The sequence below is a fragment of the Argentina silus genome, assembly GCF_951799395.1.
Source record: "Argentina silus genome assembly, chromosome: X".
NCBI classification, from domain to species: Eukaryota; Metazoa; Chordata; class Actinopteri; order Argentiniformes; family Argentinidae; genus Argentina; species Argentina silus.
This window is the reverse complement of record NC_139653.1, coordinates 53294294-53314904: the sequence shown is the minus strand read 5'-3', so window position 1 is coordinate 53314904 and position 20611 is coordinate 53294294. Positions and strand designations below refer to the sequence as shown.

Genomic DNA, 20611 nt, shown 5'->3' with positions numbered 1-20611 from the left:
AGTGCTGTTCAACAGAAGGATCTCATGTGGGAGGGAGAGAGGAATCTTGGAAGCGTAGGAACTGAATCAAATGGGCAATTTGGAACATCAGGACTGATCAGGGCATTCTTCTGTTTTGTATTTTCTGTTCTTTGGACCAAATAATAAAAAGTATGTTTTTTTGAGATTCAGTGACAATTTGTTGATTTTAAACCACTTTGACATTGTACACAGTTCATAATTAATAACATTAATAAGATAATTTAGATCTTTGTGAAAGTAAAACACACTTGCATCATCAGCAAACAATATCTGAAAGAGCATTTTGAATGCATTGGGCCGATCATTTATGTTCTGTAGATCGGAAATAATAGGGGTCAAAGAACTGATCCCTGTGGCACACCACACTTAATCTCCAGAGGGTGTTAGTCTATTCCTTTGACAATGTGGATCCTCTTGTTTTCCCTGGTAATGTATTTACAATGTCAAGGCTATACAATACAGTGCACGCACTTGATTTCACAAGTCTTAGAATCCCTGATTACAGTAAAAGGCAAAGAAATACACTGTGGAATTTGAGGTGCAAGCACTGTGCATACACTGTGGGCCTAGATGACTGGAGTTGCCTGCTCCAGTGCTATAATCCTTTAGATGTATGTTTGTCTGCGGTACACAGACACAGCAGGGCAGGACTGGATGAGTTCCCCTTGCTCCTTCTCTTTGATCTGGATGACTCAGCACTTTACTGCAGAGTGTTCTGTCTTCTTAAGCGGCTCCACACTAACATCAAACACCTGCTTATCGCTCCTCTCCCGGGAGGAGGGCGAGACTGTGTGTGTGTTTGTGTGTGTGTTAGTGAGTGAGAACATAGCGGCTTAGCTATGGCGCGCACACACACACACACACACACACACACACACACACACACACACACATAGAAATACTACCCCCTTCACACTGCTGTCTCATTAGCTTGAGATAAAATCATTCTTACAGTAACTCTCCCACCACACCCAACGTTTGCTGGATAAATGCTCTCTTCCTCTGATTACCTGGCACGGGAGTGTGTGGTGTGTGTGTGTGTGTGTGTGTGTGTGTGTGTGTGTGTGTGTGTGTGTGTGTGCCTGCCAGTGCTACAGACATATAGATGAATGAGTGTTTATGTGTTGCAGACATAGATGAGTGTGCCACAGGCAGACACACCTGCGGTCCAGACCAGACATGCTACAACACCAGAGGCTCCTTCAGCTGCCAGTGCCAACCAGGCTACCAGAGGAGTGGAGACCAGTGTGTGGGTGAGTGACTACCACCAGAGACGGATGGTCTCTGCACTGCAACAACACTGGCCAAAGTTGTGATTTCTGTGTTTTATTGATACTGTAACGATCCTGTGGAAGGCCTGTTTGCAGCTCTGCCAATGGAGGTAACTCTGTTGGTGTTGTAGCTTGCGTATTGTAGCTAGCGTGTTGTAGCTAGCGCGGCCACTTTGAAAGCGGAAGGTCGTGAGTTCGATACCCGCTGAGGGCACGCTGCTCTACCCAGCCGTTCATTACAATATGTAGCTGAGGTGGTCCAGAACCACACTCTTGTGACTAGGTAGCCCTGCTTGAGGATGTCCACTCGGTCTAATGGTAGTAGGCTTGTGTGCAGAAGACCCAGGTTCGATCCCCGCCCATTCCTTTCTGCTGAATGCCCTATTTGACTAATTTCCGCCTAAAAACCAGACGCAAACTAAACTGCTTATAACATTAGAAATATGATGATCAGATGGAAAAGCAGGATTCCATTTGATAGAAAACACCTTGAAGTTTTGTGTGGATATGCTCAGATCATAATTCAGAATAACATACTACACATGACAAGGAGATAAAGATAATCAATAATCAAATTAATAATCAAATTAATGCAGAATTTGAGACCAATTATGGGCCTGTGTGTGTGTGTGTGTGTGTGTGTGTGTGTGTGTGTGTGTTTATCTCTCCCCCACAGATAAGGACGAGTGTGCACTGTCTCACTACTGTATGCACAGATGTGTGAACACTGAGGGTTCCTACTACTGTGAGTGTAACACAGGGCACCAGCTGGCCAGCAACAACCATAGCTGTGTGGGTGAGTCCCCCTAGGATGTGTGTGTGTCTGTGTGTGTGTGTGTGTGTGTGTGTGTGTGTGTGTGCGTGTGTGTGTGCATCTGCGTGTGTATGCGTGTGCCTGCGTGTGTGTGTGTGTGTGTGTGTATGCGTGTGTGCGTGCGTGTTGCGGTTTTCTCATGTTTGTTTGTTTGTTTTCCTGTCGAGGACATCCGTCTGTTGCCTGCATTAGGTTCTAATGGCTCTGTGTTGTTGTCGTGAGACCGGCGCTGAATGGAGAGGAAGGAAGGCCCTGAGTAGGGCAGAGAGGTGTCACGCCGTGACTGGGGTCAGGGGTCAGGGTGGACGTAGCTGCCATTGTCCAACCTCACACTCATTGTCCTGCTCTTATCAGCTCATCTCCCGCAGGTGCGGCTGAGGACTCTGGTAGTTCATTAACGAGAGACAACAACATCACAGGTTATGTGTCTGAGCCTCACGTCGCCCTCCGATGTTCATTCAGGCGTGATTTGCACAAGCGAAATCCACGTTCGGGCAGTTTTCTATTTTGACTCGTTCGGTGCTGGGGGTGAATAAAGTCGTCCCCAAATTGTCAACATTCTTGAGTGCCAAGGGTGACTTTATTCACCAGAAAATGCCTAAATGATGATAATCTTTTTGTTGTGGAAAAATAAATGAATCAGGGAAACACCTGCTGTGTGAAATTCTACTGTTTCAGATGTACGATGTCTTAGTGTCAAGGTAAATACCAACTGATACAACGTGTGAAACATTCAGGAGAGCAGGTGTATAAAGTCAGGGTAAAGCAGCCGGATAGACAGACAGATGTGCTCCCTGTTTCAGATGTAAACGAGTGTGAAGTCAGCAGCCCGTGCGAACACCAGTGCTTTAACCTCATTGGCTCCTTCCTGTGCCAGTGTCAGCAGGGGTATGAGCTGGCAACAGACTCTGTCACCTGCCAAGGTAAGCATGCACGCACACACACACACACACGCACGCGCATGTGCACGCGCGCGCACACACACACACACACACACACACTCACTCACACACGCACACAAACACACACCCTTGCACACAGGCACGTACATGTGCAACACACACACATGCAGCAGGCACACACACACATACACACACACAAGATATTCCCACAGCTAATCTTATGACATACAGTGCCCTGTTTACAGTGCCCTGGGACAGTGTGTAAGTAATGGGACAGTGTTTAAGTAATGGGACAGTGTGTAAGTAATGGGACAGTGTGTAAGTAATGGGACAGTGAAGCATGTTTTCTTCTTTTGGCTCTACACTCCAAAACTTTGGATTTGCATAGAATTACTATCCTATGAATACATTCTGCTGCTGTCAGCAGTTACATCATCAATTAAGAAGTTAGCCAGTTCTAGAGGCAGCTATACATTAACACACCCTCCACCATGTTTCACAGATCAGGTGGTATGCTGTGAATCTTGGGCAGATCCTTTTTTTCTTCAAACTTTCCACTCTGGTATATGATAATATTAATCTTATCTGTCCACAAGACCTTTTTCCGGACCTCTGCAGGCATTTTAGGTACTTTTTAGCAAAGTATAAGTGACCATCCTTTTTGATGATCACTAGTGGTTTGCGCCTTGCAGTGAAGCATCTGTAGTTCAGCTTACCTAACCTCATTATTGAAATTCAATAATGTTCTCAGAATTGGTTAACTCTTGAGGTTCCTGGGATCTCCACCGAATTGGGTAAATCCGCTTTTACTTGTGGTGCACCTCACTGCTGGAACAATCTGCAGAGAATGTTTCAGTTGGTTGCTCTGGTGAAGCTTGGGCAGTTTAAAGTTTTGATTGAGGACCTCCTGGTTGAAAGATGTGTTTGTTTTTCTAGATTGTGTTTTATTATGTTGTAATTGTGTATGTGCATTGTGTATGGTTGTGAACTGTGTGTATGTGCTGGGCTCCCTTGTAAAAGAGACCTTGGTCTCAATGGGACTCCCGGCTAAGATAAAGGTAAATAAATAGTTTCTCTGCCTTGGCATGGCAGCCTGTTTGTGATTGCTGAGGTCACCGGTGCTTTTTTTTCTTTTTAATGATGTTCTAAACTGTTGATTTTGGCAAGCCTAAGGTATTGGCTATGTTTCTGACAGTTTTTTCAGATTTTTTTAGCCTAATAAAGGCTTCCTTGACTTTCATTGACACCGCTTTGGTCCTCATGTTGACAGACACCAATAGCAAACACAAAGCCTAGAATCAATACTAGACATTGACAACTCTCTTATGCTGCACAAATGATGTGACAAATGATGATAAAAAGTGTTGTTATTTCTGAACGGTGGAACCGATATGTACTCAAATACCATCACATACAAGCTGAGAATCTCTACTTTAACCTCACAGTAAATTAGAAAAAATGCTTCACTGTCCCAGTACTTACGCAGGGCATTGTATATGTGTGGTGTGTGTGTGTGTGTGTGTGTGTTTGTGTATGTGTGTGTGTGTGTGTGTGTGTGTATGTGTGTATGTTTGCGGGGTGTGTGTGTGTGTGTGTGTGTGTGTGTGTGTGTGTTTGCGGGGTGTGTGTGTGTGTGTGTGTGTGTGTGTGTGTGTGTGTGTGTGTGTGTGTTTCTCATGCAGACATTGATGAGTGCAGCTTCTCCAGCTACATGTGTCAGTACCAGTGTGTGAACGGCCCGGGGAGTTACTCCTGTGAGTGTCCAGATGGATACCAGCTCCAGGGAACCAGGATGTGTCAAGGTAACACAACACAACCCTCAGAAACAGACGTCAAGGTAACACAACACAAGCCTCTGAAACAGACGTCAAGGTAACACAACACAACCCTCAGAAACAGACGTCAAGGTAACACAACACAACCCTCAGAAACAGACGTCAAGGTAACACAACACAACCCTCAGAAACAGACGTCAAGGTAACACAACACAACCCTCAGAAACAGACGTCAAGGTAACACAACACAAGCCTCTGAAACAGACGTCAAGTTGTTGCAAACAGTCGCCCCGCAATTCGATTTGCTCCCACCGATTCTCAAACTTGACCTGCCAACACACCGTCTCCTCTAATACCTGATACAACCAGCTGGAGTTCACCATCTCAACCTACGTCCCTCTCACGTCTTCCTTCCTTTCTCTCCTCTTTCTCCTTTTCCACCTCCATCTGTTTATCCTTCATCACTCCTCTCATCTTCATCCTCTTCTCCTCTCCCTTAACCTAGTCTTCCACATCCTACTCATCAACCATTTCTCCTCCTCCTCCTTTTCCTCCTCCGTCTCCACCTCCACCTCTCTGTCCACCTCTTCTGATCACAGTTCTTCTCCTCTACTTTTGAAGAAGAGAGGAGCTTTATCAGTGTCCTCCCATTCCCCCTCCTCTCCCCCTCCCCTCCCCTCTCCTCACCCCCTCCTCTCCCCTCTCCACACCCCCTCTCCTCACCCCCCCCCATCCTCTCCCCATCTGCTTCTCTCCCCTCCCCTCCCCTCCCCCCTCCTCCCTCCCCTCCCCTCCCCCCACCTCCCCTCTCCTGTCCACATCTCAGGGAGATATACAGTGGAATAAAGGCCCACTCTCTCAACCAAACTGTCACGGAAAGAATGCAGCAGGGTTAGGTAACGCAAACACAGCAGCCCTGTATCACCCGGTATGCCACCCCTGTGAATTTATGTGTGTGATGTTGCTTCTGAAGTGGATTTATTTGAAACCTCCAGCGCTGCTTCAAAAGGCAAGCTGTTAGGACAAGCCAGGTAAGGTGTACACACTGAGAGGGGAGGCCGGGGTCAGAGAGGGCTCTCTGTGATGAATCCAACATGTTGTGCCAGAAATAGTCACCGTGGCTGAAGTTGTTTGATGGGGTTGTTTTCATGGTTGGGGGGCGTGGGGGGGGGGGGGGGGGGGTGGTTCTACCCAGGCCTGGGTGGTTGGATCTGAGGGGGGGTGGTTCTTCCCAGGCCTGGGTGGTTGGATTAGGGGTTTCAGGGAGAACAGTTCTACCAAGGCCTGGGTGGTTGGATCAGGGGGGAGGGGGGGTGGTTCTACCCAGGCCTGGGTGGTTGGATCAGGGGGGAGGGGGGGTGGTTCTACCCAGGCCTGGGTGGTTGGGTCAGGGGGGAGGGGGGGGTGGTTCTACCCAGGCCTGGGTGGTTGGGTCAGGGGGGAGGGGGGGGTGGTTCTACCCAGGCCTTGGTGGTTGGATCTGAGGGGGGAGGGGGGGGTGGTTCTACCCAGGCCTTGGTGGTTGGATCTGAGGGGGGGTGGTTCTTCCCAGGCCTGGCTGGTTGGATTAGGGGTTTCAAGGGGAACAGTTCTACCCAGGCCTTGGTGGTTGGGTCAGGGGGGAGGGGGGGGTGGTTCTACCCAGGCCTGGGTGGTTGGGTCAGGGGGGAGGGGGGGGGTGGTTCTACCCAGGCCTTGGTGGTTGGATCTGAGGGGGGAGGGGGGGGTGGTTCTACCCAGGCCTTGGTGGTTGGATCTGAGGGGGGGTGGTTCTTCCTAGGCCTGACTGGTTGGATTAGGGGTTTCAAGGGGAACAGTTCTACCCAGGCCTGGGTGGTTGGGTCAGGGGTCTCCCTGGTATTCAGCACCCTGCTGTGGCTGTGATCCTCCAGGCTTCCCCGTGTTCTCTCCTTTCTGTGGCTTACACCGGAGCTCTTACATGCCTCTCCTTCGTTACTACTGATGGACGGATGAAAATGAGTCTTTCTCTGTCTCTCTCAGAGACTGATACTATATTGATACTAACCATGATACTACAGCAAGGCCCAGATCGTAATGCAGATTGTGCTCTCTCTCTCTCTCTCTCTCTCTCTCCCTCCCTCCATCCATCCATCATCTCCAGACATAAACGAGTGTGAGGCGAGTCACGACTGCAGGGAGGACGAGATGTGCTGGAACTACTATGGCGGCCACCGCTGCTATCCCAGAAACCCCTGCCAGGAGCCCTACGTCCAGACCTCTGAAAAGTCAGTTTCTACTTTTCTTCTGTTTTGTTTCATGGTGATTTTTTTTCTCAAAGTTATTTGAGCCATGACAATTCACTTTAAATCAAACTTTGACTTGACTTTCTGGAGAAAAAAATAAAAAACAGTAGTAATTTCCACCTAAAAACCAGACCCAAACTAAACTGCTTACAACATTAGAAATATGATGATCAGATGTAAAAGCAGGATGCCATTTGATAGGTAACACCTTGAGGTTTTGCGTGGATATGCTCAGATCATAGTTCAGAATAACATACTGCACATGACAAGGAGATAAAGTCATCAATAATCAAATGATTAATCAAATTAAAGCAGAATTTGGGACCAATTATGGGCCCGTCCAGCTTAAGAAGTTAAATCAAATCAAATAATTCTTTATTTGTGCATTTCACACTCTCCAGTTTGAAGTTTTGAAGAGTCCTGTTTTGTGCCTCTGCAGCCGCTGTATTTGCCGGTCGCCCAGCGAGTGTCAGGGTCTGACGCCATCCATCGTCTTCAAATACATGAGCATCCAATCAGAGCGCTCTGTGCCGGCGGACATCTTCCAGATCCAGGCCACCAACATCTACGCCAACACACACAACACCTTCAGGATCAAGGCCGGCAACGAGGCCGGGGAGTTTTTCCTCAGGGTGAGTCGGGCCAGATACAGTCATACTGTTAGCATCTTTATAAGGTCTGTTAGCATCTGTATAAGGTCTGTTAGCATCTTTATAAGGTCTGTTAGCATCTGTATAAAGTCTGTTAACATCTGTATAAGGCCTGTTAGCATCTGTATAAGGCCTGTTAGCATCTGTATAAGGCCTGTTAGCATCTGTATAAGGTCTGTTAGCATCTTTATAAGGTCTGTTAACATCTTTATAAGGCCTGTTAACATCTTTATAAGGTCTGTTAGCATCTTTATAAGGTCTGTTAACATCTTTATAAGGCCTGTTAGCATCTTTATAAGGTCTGTTAGCATCTTTATAAGGTCTGTTAGCATCTTTATAAGGTCTGTTAACATCTTTATAAGGTCTGTTAGCATCTGTATAAGGTCTGTTAACATCTTTATAAGGTCTGTTAGCATCTTTATAAGGTCTGTTAACATCTTTATAAGGCCTGTTAACATCTTTATAAGGTCTGTTAGCATCTTTATAAGGTCTGTTAACATCTTTATAAGGCCTGTTAGCATCTGTATAAGGTCTGTTAGCATCTGTATAAGGTCTGTTAACATCTGTATAAGGTCTGTTAGCATCTGTATAAGGTCTGTTAACATCTGTATAAGGCCTGTTAGCATCTGTATAAGGCCTGTTAGCATCTGTATAAGGCCTGTTAGCATCTGTATAAGGCCTGTTAGCATCTGTATAAAGAACCCCACTAAGGACATGGTGCTCTAAAGGCAGTCCCACTTATATTTTTCTCTATTGGAGAGAGACATTAAAGAGAGACAGGAAAGTAAGGAGGAGAGATGTTAGCAGGGCATGGGCCGGACTCAAACCCATGCTGGCATGTGTGTGCACTGTAGGTCATGGTGACACCACTGGACCACCCCAGGCCATGATACTGGTACTAGACCACTGGACCACCCCAGGTACTGGTACCAGACCAGTGGACCACCCCAGGCCATGGTACTGGTGCCAGACCACTGGACCACCCCAGGCCATGATACTGGTACCAGACCACTGGACCAGCCCAGGTACTGGTACCAGACCAGTAGACCACCCCAGGCCAGGGTACTGGTGCCAGACCACTGGACCACCCCAGGCCATGGTACTGGTACCAGACCAATGGACCACCCCAGGCCATGGTACTGGTACCAGACCACTGGACCAGCCCAGGTACTGGTACCAGACCAGTGGACCACCCCAGGCCATGGTACTGGTACCAGACCAATGGACCACCCCAGGCCATGGTACTGGTACCAGACCACTGGACCAGCCCAGGTACTGGTACCAGACCAGTGGACCACCCCAGGCCATGGTACTGGTACCAGACCAGTGGACCACCCCAGGCCACACTGGACATGCTACTCTAGCCCGATTTTCGCTATACTGTGTATTATTTCAGTGTTTGTTTGGGGTCCAACTGATTTGTTGGATACTGGGCTTGTGACACAGACTCACATACAATGGAACCCTGGTACAGAAGATGAATGGATGGAGGGATGAATGGATGGATGGATGGATGGATGGATAGATAGATACTTTATATAATCCATCTATATTATGCCCAAAGATAGAATGCATAAAAAAGAGCATCTTTCACAAGGACAATACACATTTGTTCAAATCAGCCGAGGACTTTTGTTTTGATCTTGTTGCTTGTTGTCTGCTTTCTGTCCTCTCGTTCAGCGTTCCAGTAACGTCAGTGCCATGCTGGTGATGACCAAGCCTCTGTCGGGACCTCGTGAACACATCGTCGACCTGGAGATGGTCACTCACCACTCGTCCATGAACTACCGCTCCAGTTCACTACTACGACTCACCATAATTTGCGGGCCTTTCGCCTTCTGAGCACAGATCAGCTTAACACAGATCACCCCAGCACAGATCAGCCTAACAGATCAGCCCAGCACAGATCAGCCTAACACAGATCAGCCTAACACAAATCAGCCTAACACAGATCAACCTAACACAGATCAGCCTAACACAGATCAGGCCAGCACAGATCAGCCTAACACAGATCAACCTAACACAGATCAGGCCAGCACAGATCAACCCAACACAGATCAGCCCAGCACAGATCAACCCAGCACAGATCAGCCTAACACAGATCAGTCTAACACAGATCAGCCCAGCACAGATCAGCCTAACACAGATCAGCCCAGCACAGATCAACCTAACACAGATCAGCCTAACACAGATCAGCCCAGCACAGATCAACCTAACACAGATCAGCCTAACACAGATCAGCCCAGCACAGATCAGCCCAACACAGATCAGCCCAGCACAGATCAGCCTAGCACAGATCAGCCTAACACAGACCAGCCTAACACAGATCAGCCCAGCACAGATCAGCCTAACACAGATCAGCCCAGCACAGATCAGCCCAACACAGACCAGCCCAGCACAGATCAGCCCAACACAGACCAGCCTAACACAGATCAGCCCAACACAGACCAGCCTAACACAGACCAGCCTAACACAGATCAGCCTAACACCTGTCTTAGTCCATTAGCACAGTACAGACTAGGCCTGACCTTCAGTATCAACCCCTAGATCAGCACAACACAGCCCTGCCTTAGCCTACAGCCTAGGCTTGCATTATCCAACCTAGATCAGACCAGCACAGCCTAACCCTGACCTATCTACCCCAGATCCAACCTAGATCAGACCAGCACAGCCTAACCCTGACCTATCTACCCTAGATCCAACCTAGATCAGACCAGCACAGCCTAACCCTGACCTATCTACCCTAGATCCAACCTAGATCAGACCAGGCCTACCCAGTGATGCCCTGCCCTGTCCTCCTATCCATCTTAGATCAACATAACCCAGCCCTACACAGCTCAGATCAGCATATACCAACACAACCCGATCTCAACCAAGCACAGCAAAGATCATCCAAACCTGCTCAGCCTAGTCCATGTTAGCCCTCCTGTCAGCCTAGTCCATGTTAGCCCTCCTGTCAGCCTAGTCCATGTTAGCCCTCCTGTCAGCCTAGTCCATGTTAGCCCTCCTGTCAGCCCAGATACACTAGTCCATGTTAGCCCTCCTGTCAGCCTAGTCCATGTTAGCCCTCCTGTCAGCCTAGTCCATGTTAGCCCTCCTGTCAGCCCAGATACACTAGTCCATGTTAGCCCTCCTGTCAGCCTAGTCCATGTTAGCCCTCCTGTCAGCCTAGTCCATGTTAGCCCTCCTGTCAGCCCAGATACACTAGTCCATGTTAGCCCTCCTGTCAGCCCAGATACACTAGCGCACCCTACCTATGGGAGTAAGACTTGCCTCTGTTCATAAACATGTTTTGTGTTAAAGATGCAATCCATAAGTTTGATTTAGGGAGTTGCCCCAATACTTTTTTGGATGGACAGGACAGTAAAGTGAGTCTCTCACTCTTTCTCTCTCTCTCTCTCTCTCTCGCTCTCTCTCTCTCTCTCTCTCTCTGTGACCACCGTAGACTTCAATAAGAATAGTTTTGTCATGTTGGATCTGAGAGAGATGGAGAGAAGGAGAGAGAGAAAGAGTGAGAGAGGAAGGGAGGGAGGCAGAGAGAGTGAGAGATGCACTACTCCCTGCCTCAGTATTGGGGTGGTGTGTTGGAGTAGTTTACACGGCTCTGTGATGCCACCTCAGTAACCCTAGGTTATGATCCAGAGCCTCTGGCTCCCCATTGGCCCAGGAAGCCATAAGGCCCAAACTCAGAACAACACGGACACGCTGAAAAAATTATGGTAGTCTTGCCACATCTTGGCACATTGGTTCTCTCGGCATACGCTCAGGCAAATTAACGGTTCCTCCGTGCCACCGAGAGTCTCCAGAGGACCCGCCGGGTCGTCTAATGTTAGTCCCAGTCAATATGACTACACACACACACACACACACACACACACACACACACACACACACACACACACAGTTAGTCACACTGGCATCAAACAACGCTTACGTGAGAGAGATCATTACAACACAGACACGTTGCCCCTGTAGCTAGCTCGTATAATAACTCAGAAACACAAACAGGGCATTATTAACATTTGAATACAGAGTTCTGCCAATCAGCAGAGTTCTGCCAATCAGCAGAGTTCTGCCAATCAGCAAAAGAGGTTATTCGCCATTCCATGTTTGTCCTTTCATGACCCTGGCCTGGCTTTTAATTGGTTCTAATCTCAAGCATACTTTGTGTAATGTTGTGTTCCAACTTCCGAACCCAGGACTGACGCAATGGAAACCTGTGCTTTTTTCAACTGTCATTCATCACACTCTCACAGTAAATACAGAATAATTTGTCTTAACAGTAGCCTATGTTTCTGAAGTGGCTTCAGTAGAGTTCATACCATAGGGGTCAAAATGAACCATAGTGCCTGACACTAGCCTACATTACATACAATAATACATGTCACACACACACGCACGCACGCATACACACGCACACGCACACACACACACACACACACACACACACACACACACACACACACACACACACACAGTAGTAGGCTAAACATAATACATATTTCTCTGTTATTGTCGATGCAGTCAAGATTGTTGCCAAGTTTATGAAATGCCATAGAAAACCTGGACATTGACACTTTGTTCTTTATTCTCTCTATTTAAAATAGCCTATATATTTTTTCACATTTAACCTTGATTATTGATTGTACTCTGAAGTGCAAAAGTTATATTGTGTTTGAATAAAGTTTTGATGGAGGAATTGATGGAAAAAATCATGTCTTTCTGTTGTATTTTTTTTATCTCTATTGATCATAATGTAGTCAACTTTCAGCCACTGCAGCAATGAGAGAAATATATAGTATATATACCATTAAGCTGATGCTTTTATCTAAAGCGACTTACATTGCAGTGAGTGCATACATTTATCAGTATATATGGTCCCAGCAGGAATCAAACCGACAACCTAGGCATTGTTAGCGCCATGCTCTACCAACTGAGCCACAGAGGACCACATATATGTATATTTATAAATAAATAAATATATTTGATATATAGTCAATATTAGTTTTTTTGAAAGTCATGTCGTAGCGAAGTCAACAGCTACCTGTCTTTTTATGTCATGGAAGAAGTTGTCGTTTGTCACCTTCACTGCTGCATTTGATAGTAGAGGGTGAAGAGGATTTCACCTAAATGTAATAGAGATGAACGCAGTACACACGCACACACACACACACAAAACCTCTCCCCTCTGTCACCCCCTCTCCCCTCTGTCACCCTCTGTCACCCCCTCTCTCCCCTCTGTCACCCTCTCTCCCCTCTGTCACCCTCTCTCTCCCCTCTGTCACCCCCTCTCTCCCCTCTGTCACCTCCTCTCTCCCCTCTGTCACCCTCTGTCACCCCCTCTCTCCCCTCTGTCACCCCCTCTCTCCCCTCTGTCACCCCCTCTCTCCCCTCTCTCCCCTCTGTCACCCCCTCTCTCCCCTCTCTCCCCTCTGTCACCTCCTCTCTCCCCTCTGTCACCTCCTCTCTCCCCTCTGTCACCCCCTCTCTCCCCTCTGTCACCTCCTCTCTCCCCTCTCTCCCCTCTGTCACCTCCTCTCTCCCCTCTGTCACCTCCTCTCTCCCCTCTGTCACCCCCTCTCTCCCCTCTGTCACCCCCTCTCTCCCCTCTGTCACCCTTTGTCACCCTCTGTCACCTCCTCTCTCCCCTCTGTCACCTCCTCTCTCCCCTCTGTCACCTCCTCTCTCCCCTCTGTCACCCCCTCTCTCCCCTCTGTCACCCTTTGTCACCCTCTGTCACCTCCTCTCTCCCCTCTGTCACCCCCTCTCTCCCCTCTGTCACCCCCTCTCTCCCCTCTGTCACCCCCTCTCTCCCCTCTGTCACCCCCTCTCTCCCCTCTGTCACCCTCTGTCACCCCCTCTCTCCCCTCTGTCACCTCCTCTCTCCCCTCTGTCACCCCCTCTCTCCCCTCTGTCACCCCCTATCTCCCCTCTGTCACCCTCTGTCACCCCCTCTCTCCCCTCTCTCCCCTCTGTCACCTCCTCTCTCCCCTCTGTCACCCCCTCTCTCCCCTCTGTCACCCCCTCTCTCCCCTCTGTCACCCTCTCTGTCACCTCCTCTCTCCCCTGTGTCACCTCCTCTCTCCCCTCTGTCACCTCCTCTCTCCCCTCTCTCCTCTCTGTCACCCCCTCTCTCCCCTCTGTCACCCCCTCTCTCCCCGCTGTCACCCCCTCTCTTCATCTCAGGGGTAATTATTTCAGGGGTAATTATCATCAGTAATCATATGATGATGGTTCATTGGACGTGCATGTTTCCATTGAGAGAGACGCTTGATTAATCAGCGCTTGGTTTAATAAACAGATCAAAGCCTAAACCTCGGAGGAACCCTAGATCTGGCCAGGCAAGCAGTATCAACCCAGCAGCACAGAGAAGCCTAGACCTGGCCAGTCCTTGACGTAACTCCATCCATAGATAATGTTTATGTATGGCGTTAGGTCAAGGCCGTTATTAGTAATACTGCAGTCACCCAGTGACCAGTAGGGGTATAGTGGGGGTACAGTAGGGGTATAGTGGGGGTACAGTAGGGGTATAATGAGGGTACAGTAGGGGTACAGTGGGTCACCAGTAGGGGTACAGTAGGGGTACAGTGGGGGTACAGTAGGGGTATAGTAGGGGTACTGTAGGGGTATAATGAGGGTACAGTAGGGGTACAGTGGGTCACCAGTAGGGGTACAGTAGGGGTACAGTCGGGGTACAGTAGGGGTATAGTAGGGGTACAGTGGGTCATGAGTAGGGGTACAGTAGGGGTACAGTAGGGGTACAGTGGGGGTACAGTGGGTCATGAGTAGGGGTACTCATGTGTCCCATCGGGGGAAAGGGATCTGAAGGAAGGGGGGCAGAACACTTAGCTTCACTAGCAAGTTAATAATGGTTGCCTATTCAAGTTTGTAATAAATGCCAGACATTTCCAAACATCCCAAAGTAGCATTAATTCCTCAATAATGTGTCAATTTCAGTGCATGCGGGATCATTTTCAAACACTTAAGGTGTAAAACACAAAAAAGGGTCAACCCCAGTTGACAAACCTAATTTACATTGACAAGATCACAATTGACTAAAATAAAATGAATGAAATGTATGCCCAAGAGGAACTAGCCTATAGCCATTATAGTCCACTATAGCCCATTATAGTCCACTATAGTCCATTATAGCCCACTATAGTCCATTATAGTCCACTATAGCCATTATAGTCCACTATAGCCCATTATAGTCCACTATAGCCCATTATAGTCCACTATAGTCCATTATAGCCCACTATAGTCCATTATAGTCCACTATAGTCCATTATCTTCCTGAGCAGAGTACAGACATGTACATTTATTGTGCTTCTCATCACTATCTCTGCTGAGCCAGAGGATGGATGGACTCCAGCAAAACATCTGTAAAAACAGCACATCCAGACAACATTTTAGAAACATGATTAGGTCCCCTGATGCCTTTACATTTATCTCAACATAACATCTCAGAGCGAAATTTTACCCTGTAATCCAGTGGATTTGTTGTTTTCATTAGTCAATAGTAGACACATTCACAAAAAATCGTGTTGTAAAACGATCTCCCGGTCAAGATATCTCGCTTTGAATGCCCTGATCAATCCTGATGTTCCAAATTGCCCATTTGATTCAATTCCTACAACTCCCAAGATTCCCCTCTCCCTCCCATGCAAGGTCCTTCTGTTGAACAGCACTAGAGCTAGCATCTGCTGCTCTCTGGGAATCACTGGAGTAGTAGAGCAGGTCAGAGTAGAGCAGGTCAGAGTAGAGCAGGTCAGAGTAGAGCAGGGTCAGAGTAGAGCAGGTCAGAGTAGAGCAGGGTCAGAGTAGAGCAGGTCAGAGTAGAGCAGGTCAGAGTAGAGCAGGTCAGAGTAGAGCAGGGTCAGAGTAGAGCAGGTCAGAGTAGAGCAGGGTCAGAGTAGAGCAGGTCAGAGTAGAGCAGGTATGTGTGTTAGTGTGTTGTGTGTTAGTGTGGTATGTGTGTTAGTGTGGTATGTGTGTTAGTGTGGTATGTGTGTTAGTGTGTAGTGTGGTATGTGTGTTAGTGTGGTATGTGTGTGTGTTAGTGTGTTAGTGTGGTATGTGTGTAGAGTGTTACTGTGTAGGGTGTTAGTGTGTAGTGTGGTATGTGTGTTAGTGTGTTATTGTGTAGTGTGTTCGTGTGGTATGTGTGTTAGTGTGGTATGTGTGTTAGTGTGTAGTGTGTTAGTGTGGTATGTGTGTTGTGTGTTAGTGTGTTATGTGTGTTTGTGTGGTATGTGTGTTAGTGTGTAGTGTGTTAGTGTGGTATGTGTGTTCGTGTGTTATTGTGTAGTGTGTTACTGTGGTATGTGTGTTAGTGTGTTAGTGTGGTATGTGTGTTCGTGTGTAGTGTGTTAGTGTGTAATGTGTGTTAGTGTGTAATGTGTGTTTGTGTGGTATGTGTGTTATTGTGTTAGTGTGTTTGTGTGTTAGTGTGTAGTGTGGTATGTGTGTTATTGTGTAGTGTGGTATGTGTGTTAGTGTGGTATGTGTGTTAGTGTGTTATGTGTTATGTGTGTTAGTGTGGTATGTGTGTTAGTGTGTAGTGTGGTATGTGTGTTAGTGTGTTAGTGTGGTATGTGTGTTAGTGTGTAATGTGTGTAGTGTGTTAGTGTGGTATGTGTGTTAGTGTGGTATGTGTGTTAGTGTGTAGTGTGGTATGTGTGTTAGTGTGTAGTGTGTTAGTGTGGTATGTGTGTAGTGTGGTATGTGTGTAGTGTGGTATGTGTGTTAGTGTGTAGTGTGTTAGTGTGGTATGTGTGTTAGTGTGGTATGTGTGTGTGTTAGTGTGTTATGTGTGTTAGTGTGGTATGTGTGTAGTGTGTTACTGTGTAGTGTGTTAGTGTGTAGTGTGGTATGTGTGTTAGTGTGTAGTGTGGTATGTGTGTTAGTGTGTAGTGTGGTATGTGTGTTAGTGTCGTGTGTGTGTTAGTGTGGTATGTGTGTGTGTTAGTGTGTTATGTGTGTTAGTGTGGTATGTGTGTTCGTGTGTAGTGTGTTAGTGTGTAATGTGTGTTAGTGTGGTATGTGTGTTTGTGTGGTATGTGTGTTATTGTGTTAATGTGGTATGTGTGTTAGTGTGTTTGTGTGGTATGTGTGTTAGTGTGTAGTGTGGTATGTGTGTTATTGTGTAGTGTGGTATGTGTGTTAGTGTGGTAGGTGTTAGTGTGTTATGTGTGTAGTGTGTTAGTGTGGTATGTGTGTTAGTGTGTAGTGTGGTATGTGTGTTAGTGTGTTAGTGTGGTATGTGTGTTAGTGTGTAGTGTGGTATGTGTGTAGTGTGTTAGTGTGGTATGTGTGTTAGTGTGTAGTGTGGTATGTGTGTTAGTGTGTAGTGTGGTATGTGTGTTAGTGTGTTAGTGTGGTATGTGTGTTAGTGTGTAGTGTGGTATGTGTGTTAGTGTGTTAGTGTGTTATGTGTGTTAGTGTGTAGTTTCACTTACAGCACTGCACCATCAACGCTGGTCCAGCACCAAGACAGCCGAGCTGAGGCGCAAGTGGCCGTACCTTTTCACACAGAAGGAACTCTACAATCACTTCAACCTACTCACAGATGTCTCTATCCTAGAAAAGTTAGTGTGGTATGTGTGTAGTGTGTTAGTGTGTTATGTGTGTTAGTGTGGTATGTGTATTAGTGTGTAGTGTGTTAGTGTGGTATGTGTATAGTGTGGTATGTGTGTTAGTGTGTAGTGTGGTATGTGTGTTAGTGTGTAGTGTGTTAGTGTGGTATGTGTGTAGTGTGGTATGTGTGTTAGTGTGTAGTGTGGTATGTGTGTTAGTGTGTTAGTGTGTTATGTGTGTTAGTGTGTAGTTTCACTTACAGCACTGCACCATCAACGCTGGTCCAGCACCAAGACAGCCGAGCTGAGGCGCAAGTGGCCGTACCTTTTCACACAGAAGGAACTCTACAATCACTTCAACCTACTCACAGATGTCTCTATCCTAGAAAAGTTAGTGTGGTATGTGTGTAGTGTGTTAGTGTGGTATGTGTATTAGTGTGTAGTGTGTTAGTGTGGTATGTGTGTAGTGTGGTATGTGTGTTAGTGTGTAGTGTGGTATGTGTGTTAGTGTGTAGTGTGTTAGTGTGGTATGTGTGTAGTGTGGTATGTGTGTTAGTGTGTAGTGTGGTATGTGTGTTAGTGTGTTAGTGTGGTATGTGTGTTAGTGTGTTTGTGTGGTATGTGTGTTAGTGTGGTGTGTGTGTTAGTGTGGTATGTGTAAAGTGTGGTATGTGTGTTAGTGTGGTATGTGTGTTAGTGTGGTGTGTGTGTTAGTGTGGTATGTGTGTTAGTGTGTAGTGTGTTAGTGTGGTTGTGTGGTATGTGTGTTAGTGTGTTATGTGTGTTAGTGTGTTTGTGTGGTATGTGTGTTAGTGTGGTATGTGTGTTAGTGTGGTGTGTGTGTTAGTGTGGTATGTGTAAAGTGTGGTATGTGTGTTAGTGTGTTCGTGTGAAGTGAAATGCTTTTTGAATCTAACCCCCCCCCCCCAAATGTCTTTTAGGGAGTTGCTGTGTACACGTTGTGGCAGAAGTGAACAAATAAAGTGTATTCATATGTCCTAACCCTAACCACAACCCCGACCCCTAACCATAACCCCGACCCCTAACCTTAAACCTAGCCACGACCCATAATCCTAAACATAACCCTGACCCCTAAGCCTAAACATAACCCCGACCCCTAATCCTAAACATAACCCTGACCCCTAACCCTAAACATAACCCCTAACCCTAACCACAACCCCGACCCCTAACCCTGACCCCTGACCTTCCCACATTTCACAATGACCTATTTACATTGGGGAGTAAGAGTAGACCAATTGCAATGCGTTCTTGCCCATTGAAGTCAATGTATACGAGACATATGCATAGACACTTCAGCTGTTACTCTGTGACCCAAATTGTTTGACTGACCTTAAAATTATTAAGCACAAAGAAACACTGGATTTACCTCTGTGAAACATGCTATAAGGCCCTGTCTAAAAATAATGACTCAGACACAGAAAGCCTTCTTGGGTACACTACCTTGAATAATCAGTCTTTTTTTAATTAATAATTTTAAGCTTCTAAAATACGCAGATGAATTTCAAACTTACATCGGCCTGTAGAAGGAGTGCATCCGTCCATTCTTTGAAATGGGCCATCAGCAGGAGGACAACATAAGGGCCAACTGCCGCCGTTCCAATCTCTTCAAACCTTGACAGGATGTGCCAAACCTCTTTGTTTGTTGGTTTGTGGTGGAGGCATTGTACGATCATGTTTCCATTTTCTTCCATCGCTGCATCAATTTTTTCTAGGATAGAGACGTCTGTGAGTAGGTTGAAGTGATTGTAAAGTTCCTTCTGTGTGAAAAGGTACGACCACTTGCGCCTCAGCTCGGCTGTCTTGGTGCTGGACCAGCGTTGACGGTGCAGTGCTGTAAGTGAAACGTTGCTTGCATGAGCTGCAAGAGCTTCCACTGGCCCTTCTTGGGAATAAAGCTCCCTTTCCTTACGCTTTGCCTCCAGGGTATCTTCAGGGTATCTCCAGGGTATCTTCTGTTTATCTCCAGGGTATCTTCTGTTTATCTCCAGGGTATCTTCAGGGTATCTTCAGGTTGCCATCTGACACAGCCGTACCTGTCAACTAGCCCTCTTAAACTGGTGACAGTCGATTGCTTCCACGATTATTCTCATCATCTCTCACCATCTCTCTTCTCTCAACATCTCTCTTCTCTCATCTCTCTTCTCTCATCTCTCTTCTCTCATCATCTCTCTTCTCTCAACATCTCTCTTCTCTCATCTCTCTTCTCTCATCTCTCACCATCTCTCTTCTCTCACCTCTCTTCTCTCACCATCTCTCTTCTCTCACCATCTCTCTTCTCTCACCATCTCTCTTCTCTCATCTCTCTTCTCTCATCATCTCTCTTCTCTCATCATCTCTCTTCTCTCAACATCTCTCTTCTCTCACCATCTCTCTTCTCACCATCTCTCTTCTCTCACCATCTCTCTTCTCTCACCATCTCTCTTCTCACCATCTCTCTTCTCTCAACATCTCTCTTCTCTCACCATCTCTCTTCTCTCATCTCTCTTCTCTCACCATCTCTCTTCTCTCACCATCTCTCTTCTCTCACCATCTCTCTTCTCTCATCTCTCTTCTCACCATCTCTCTTCTCACCATCTCTCTTCTCTCACCATCTCTCTTCTCACCATCTCTCTTCTCTCACCATCTCTCTTCTCTCACCATCTCTCTTCTCTCTCTTCTCTCACCATCTCTCATCTCTCTTCTCTCATCATCTCTCTTCTCTCACCATCTCTCTTCTCTCTTCTCTCACCATCTCTCATCTCTCTTCTCTCAACATCTCACATCTCTCATCATCTCTCTTCTCTCAACATCTCTCTTCTCTCACCATCTCTCTTCTCTCATCTCTCACCATCTCTCTTCTCTCAACATCTCTCTTCTCTCACCATCTCTCTTCTCTCACCATCTCTCTTCTCTCATCTCTCTTCTCTCACCATCTCACTTCTCTCATCATCTGGAGATTGCTAATCTCAACCTCACTAGCATGTTGTCCCAAGGGACGGTGAAGTTATCCAGCCAGATGCTCAGGTCTACTGTTGTGGTTGTACTGGTTGTTGAACGGGGTGTGCTGGTTGTACTGGTCGTACTGGTTGTTGAACGGGTGTGCTGGATGTACTGGTTGTTGAACGGGGTGTGCTGGATGCGAAGGATGGCTGTGAAGGGGAAGGGCTTGATGGCTCCAATGGCACCAACTGTGACGCTCATTGCTTGTGCTGGAAGTAAAATCTTTAATTACTCATCTGACGTTTAGAAATCAAAAGTAATACAATTCATTGCAAAACATCGTCATCTTTTAGCAAAATACAATACCTTCAAATCTCCATACACTCTGCAGCCTTCGGC

The 20611-nt window shown here is 46.9% G+C and overlaps 1 protein-coding gene across 1 annotated transcript; it reads left to right on the top strand.

Moving 5' to 3' along the window:
• Nucleotides 1-1126: 1126 nt before the first annotated feature.
• On the top strand, nt 1127-12177 carry efemp1 (EGF containing fibulin extracellular matrix protein 1; the record flags this gene model as incomplete). The annotated part of the gene is made up of 7 exons (XM_083694784.1): nt 1127-1274; nt 1969-2088; nt 2910-3029; nt 4691-4810; nt 6906-7029; nt 7487-7679; nt 9378-12177. The coding sequence occupies 7 exons, from the start codon at nt 1127-1129 to the stop codon at nt 9537-9539; spliced, it is 987 nt and encodes a 328-aa protein (XP_083550910.1). The 3' UTR covers nt 9540-12177.
• Nucleotides 12178-20611: the final 8434 nt, after the last annotated feature.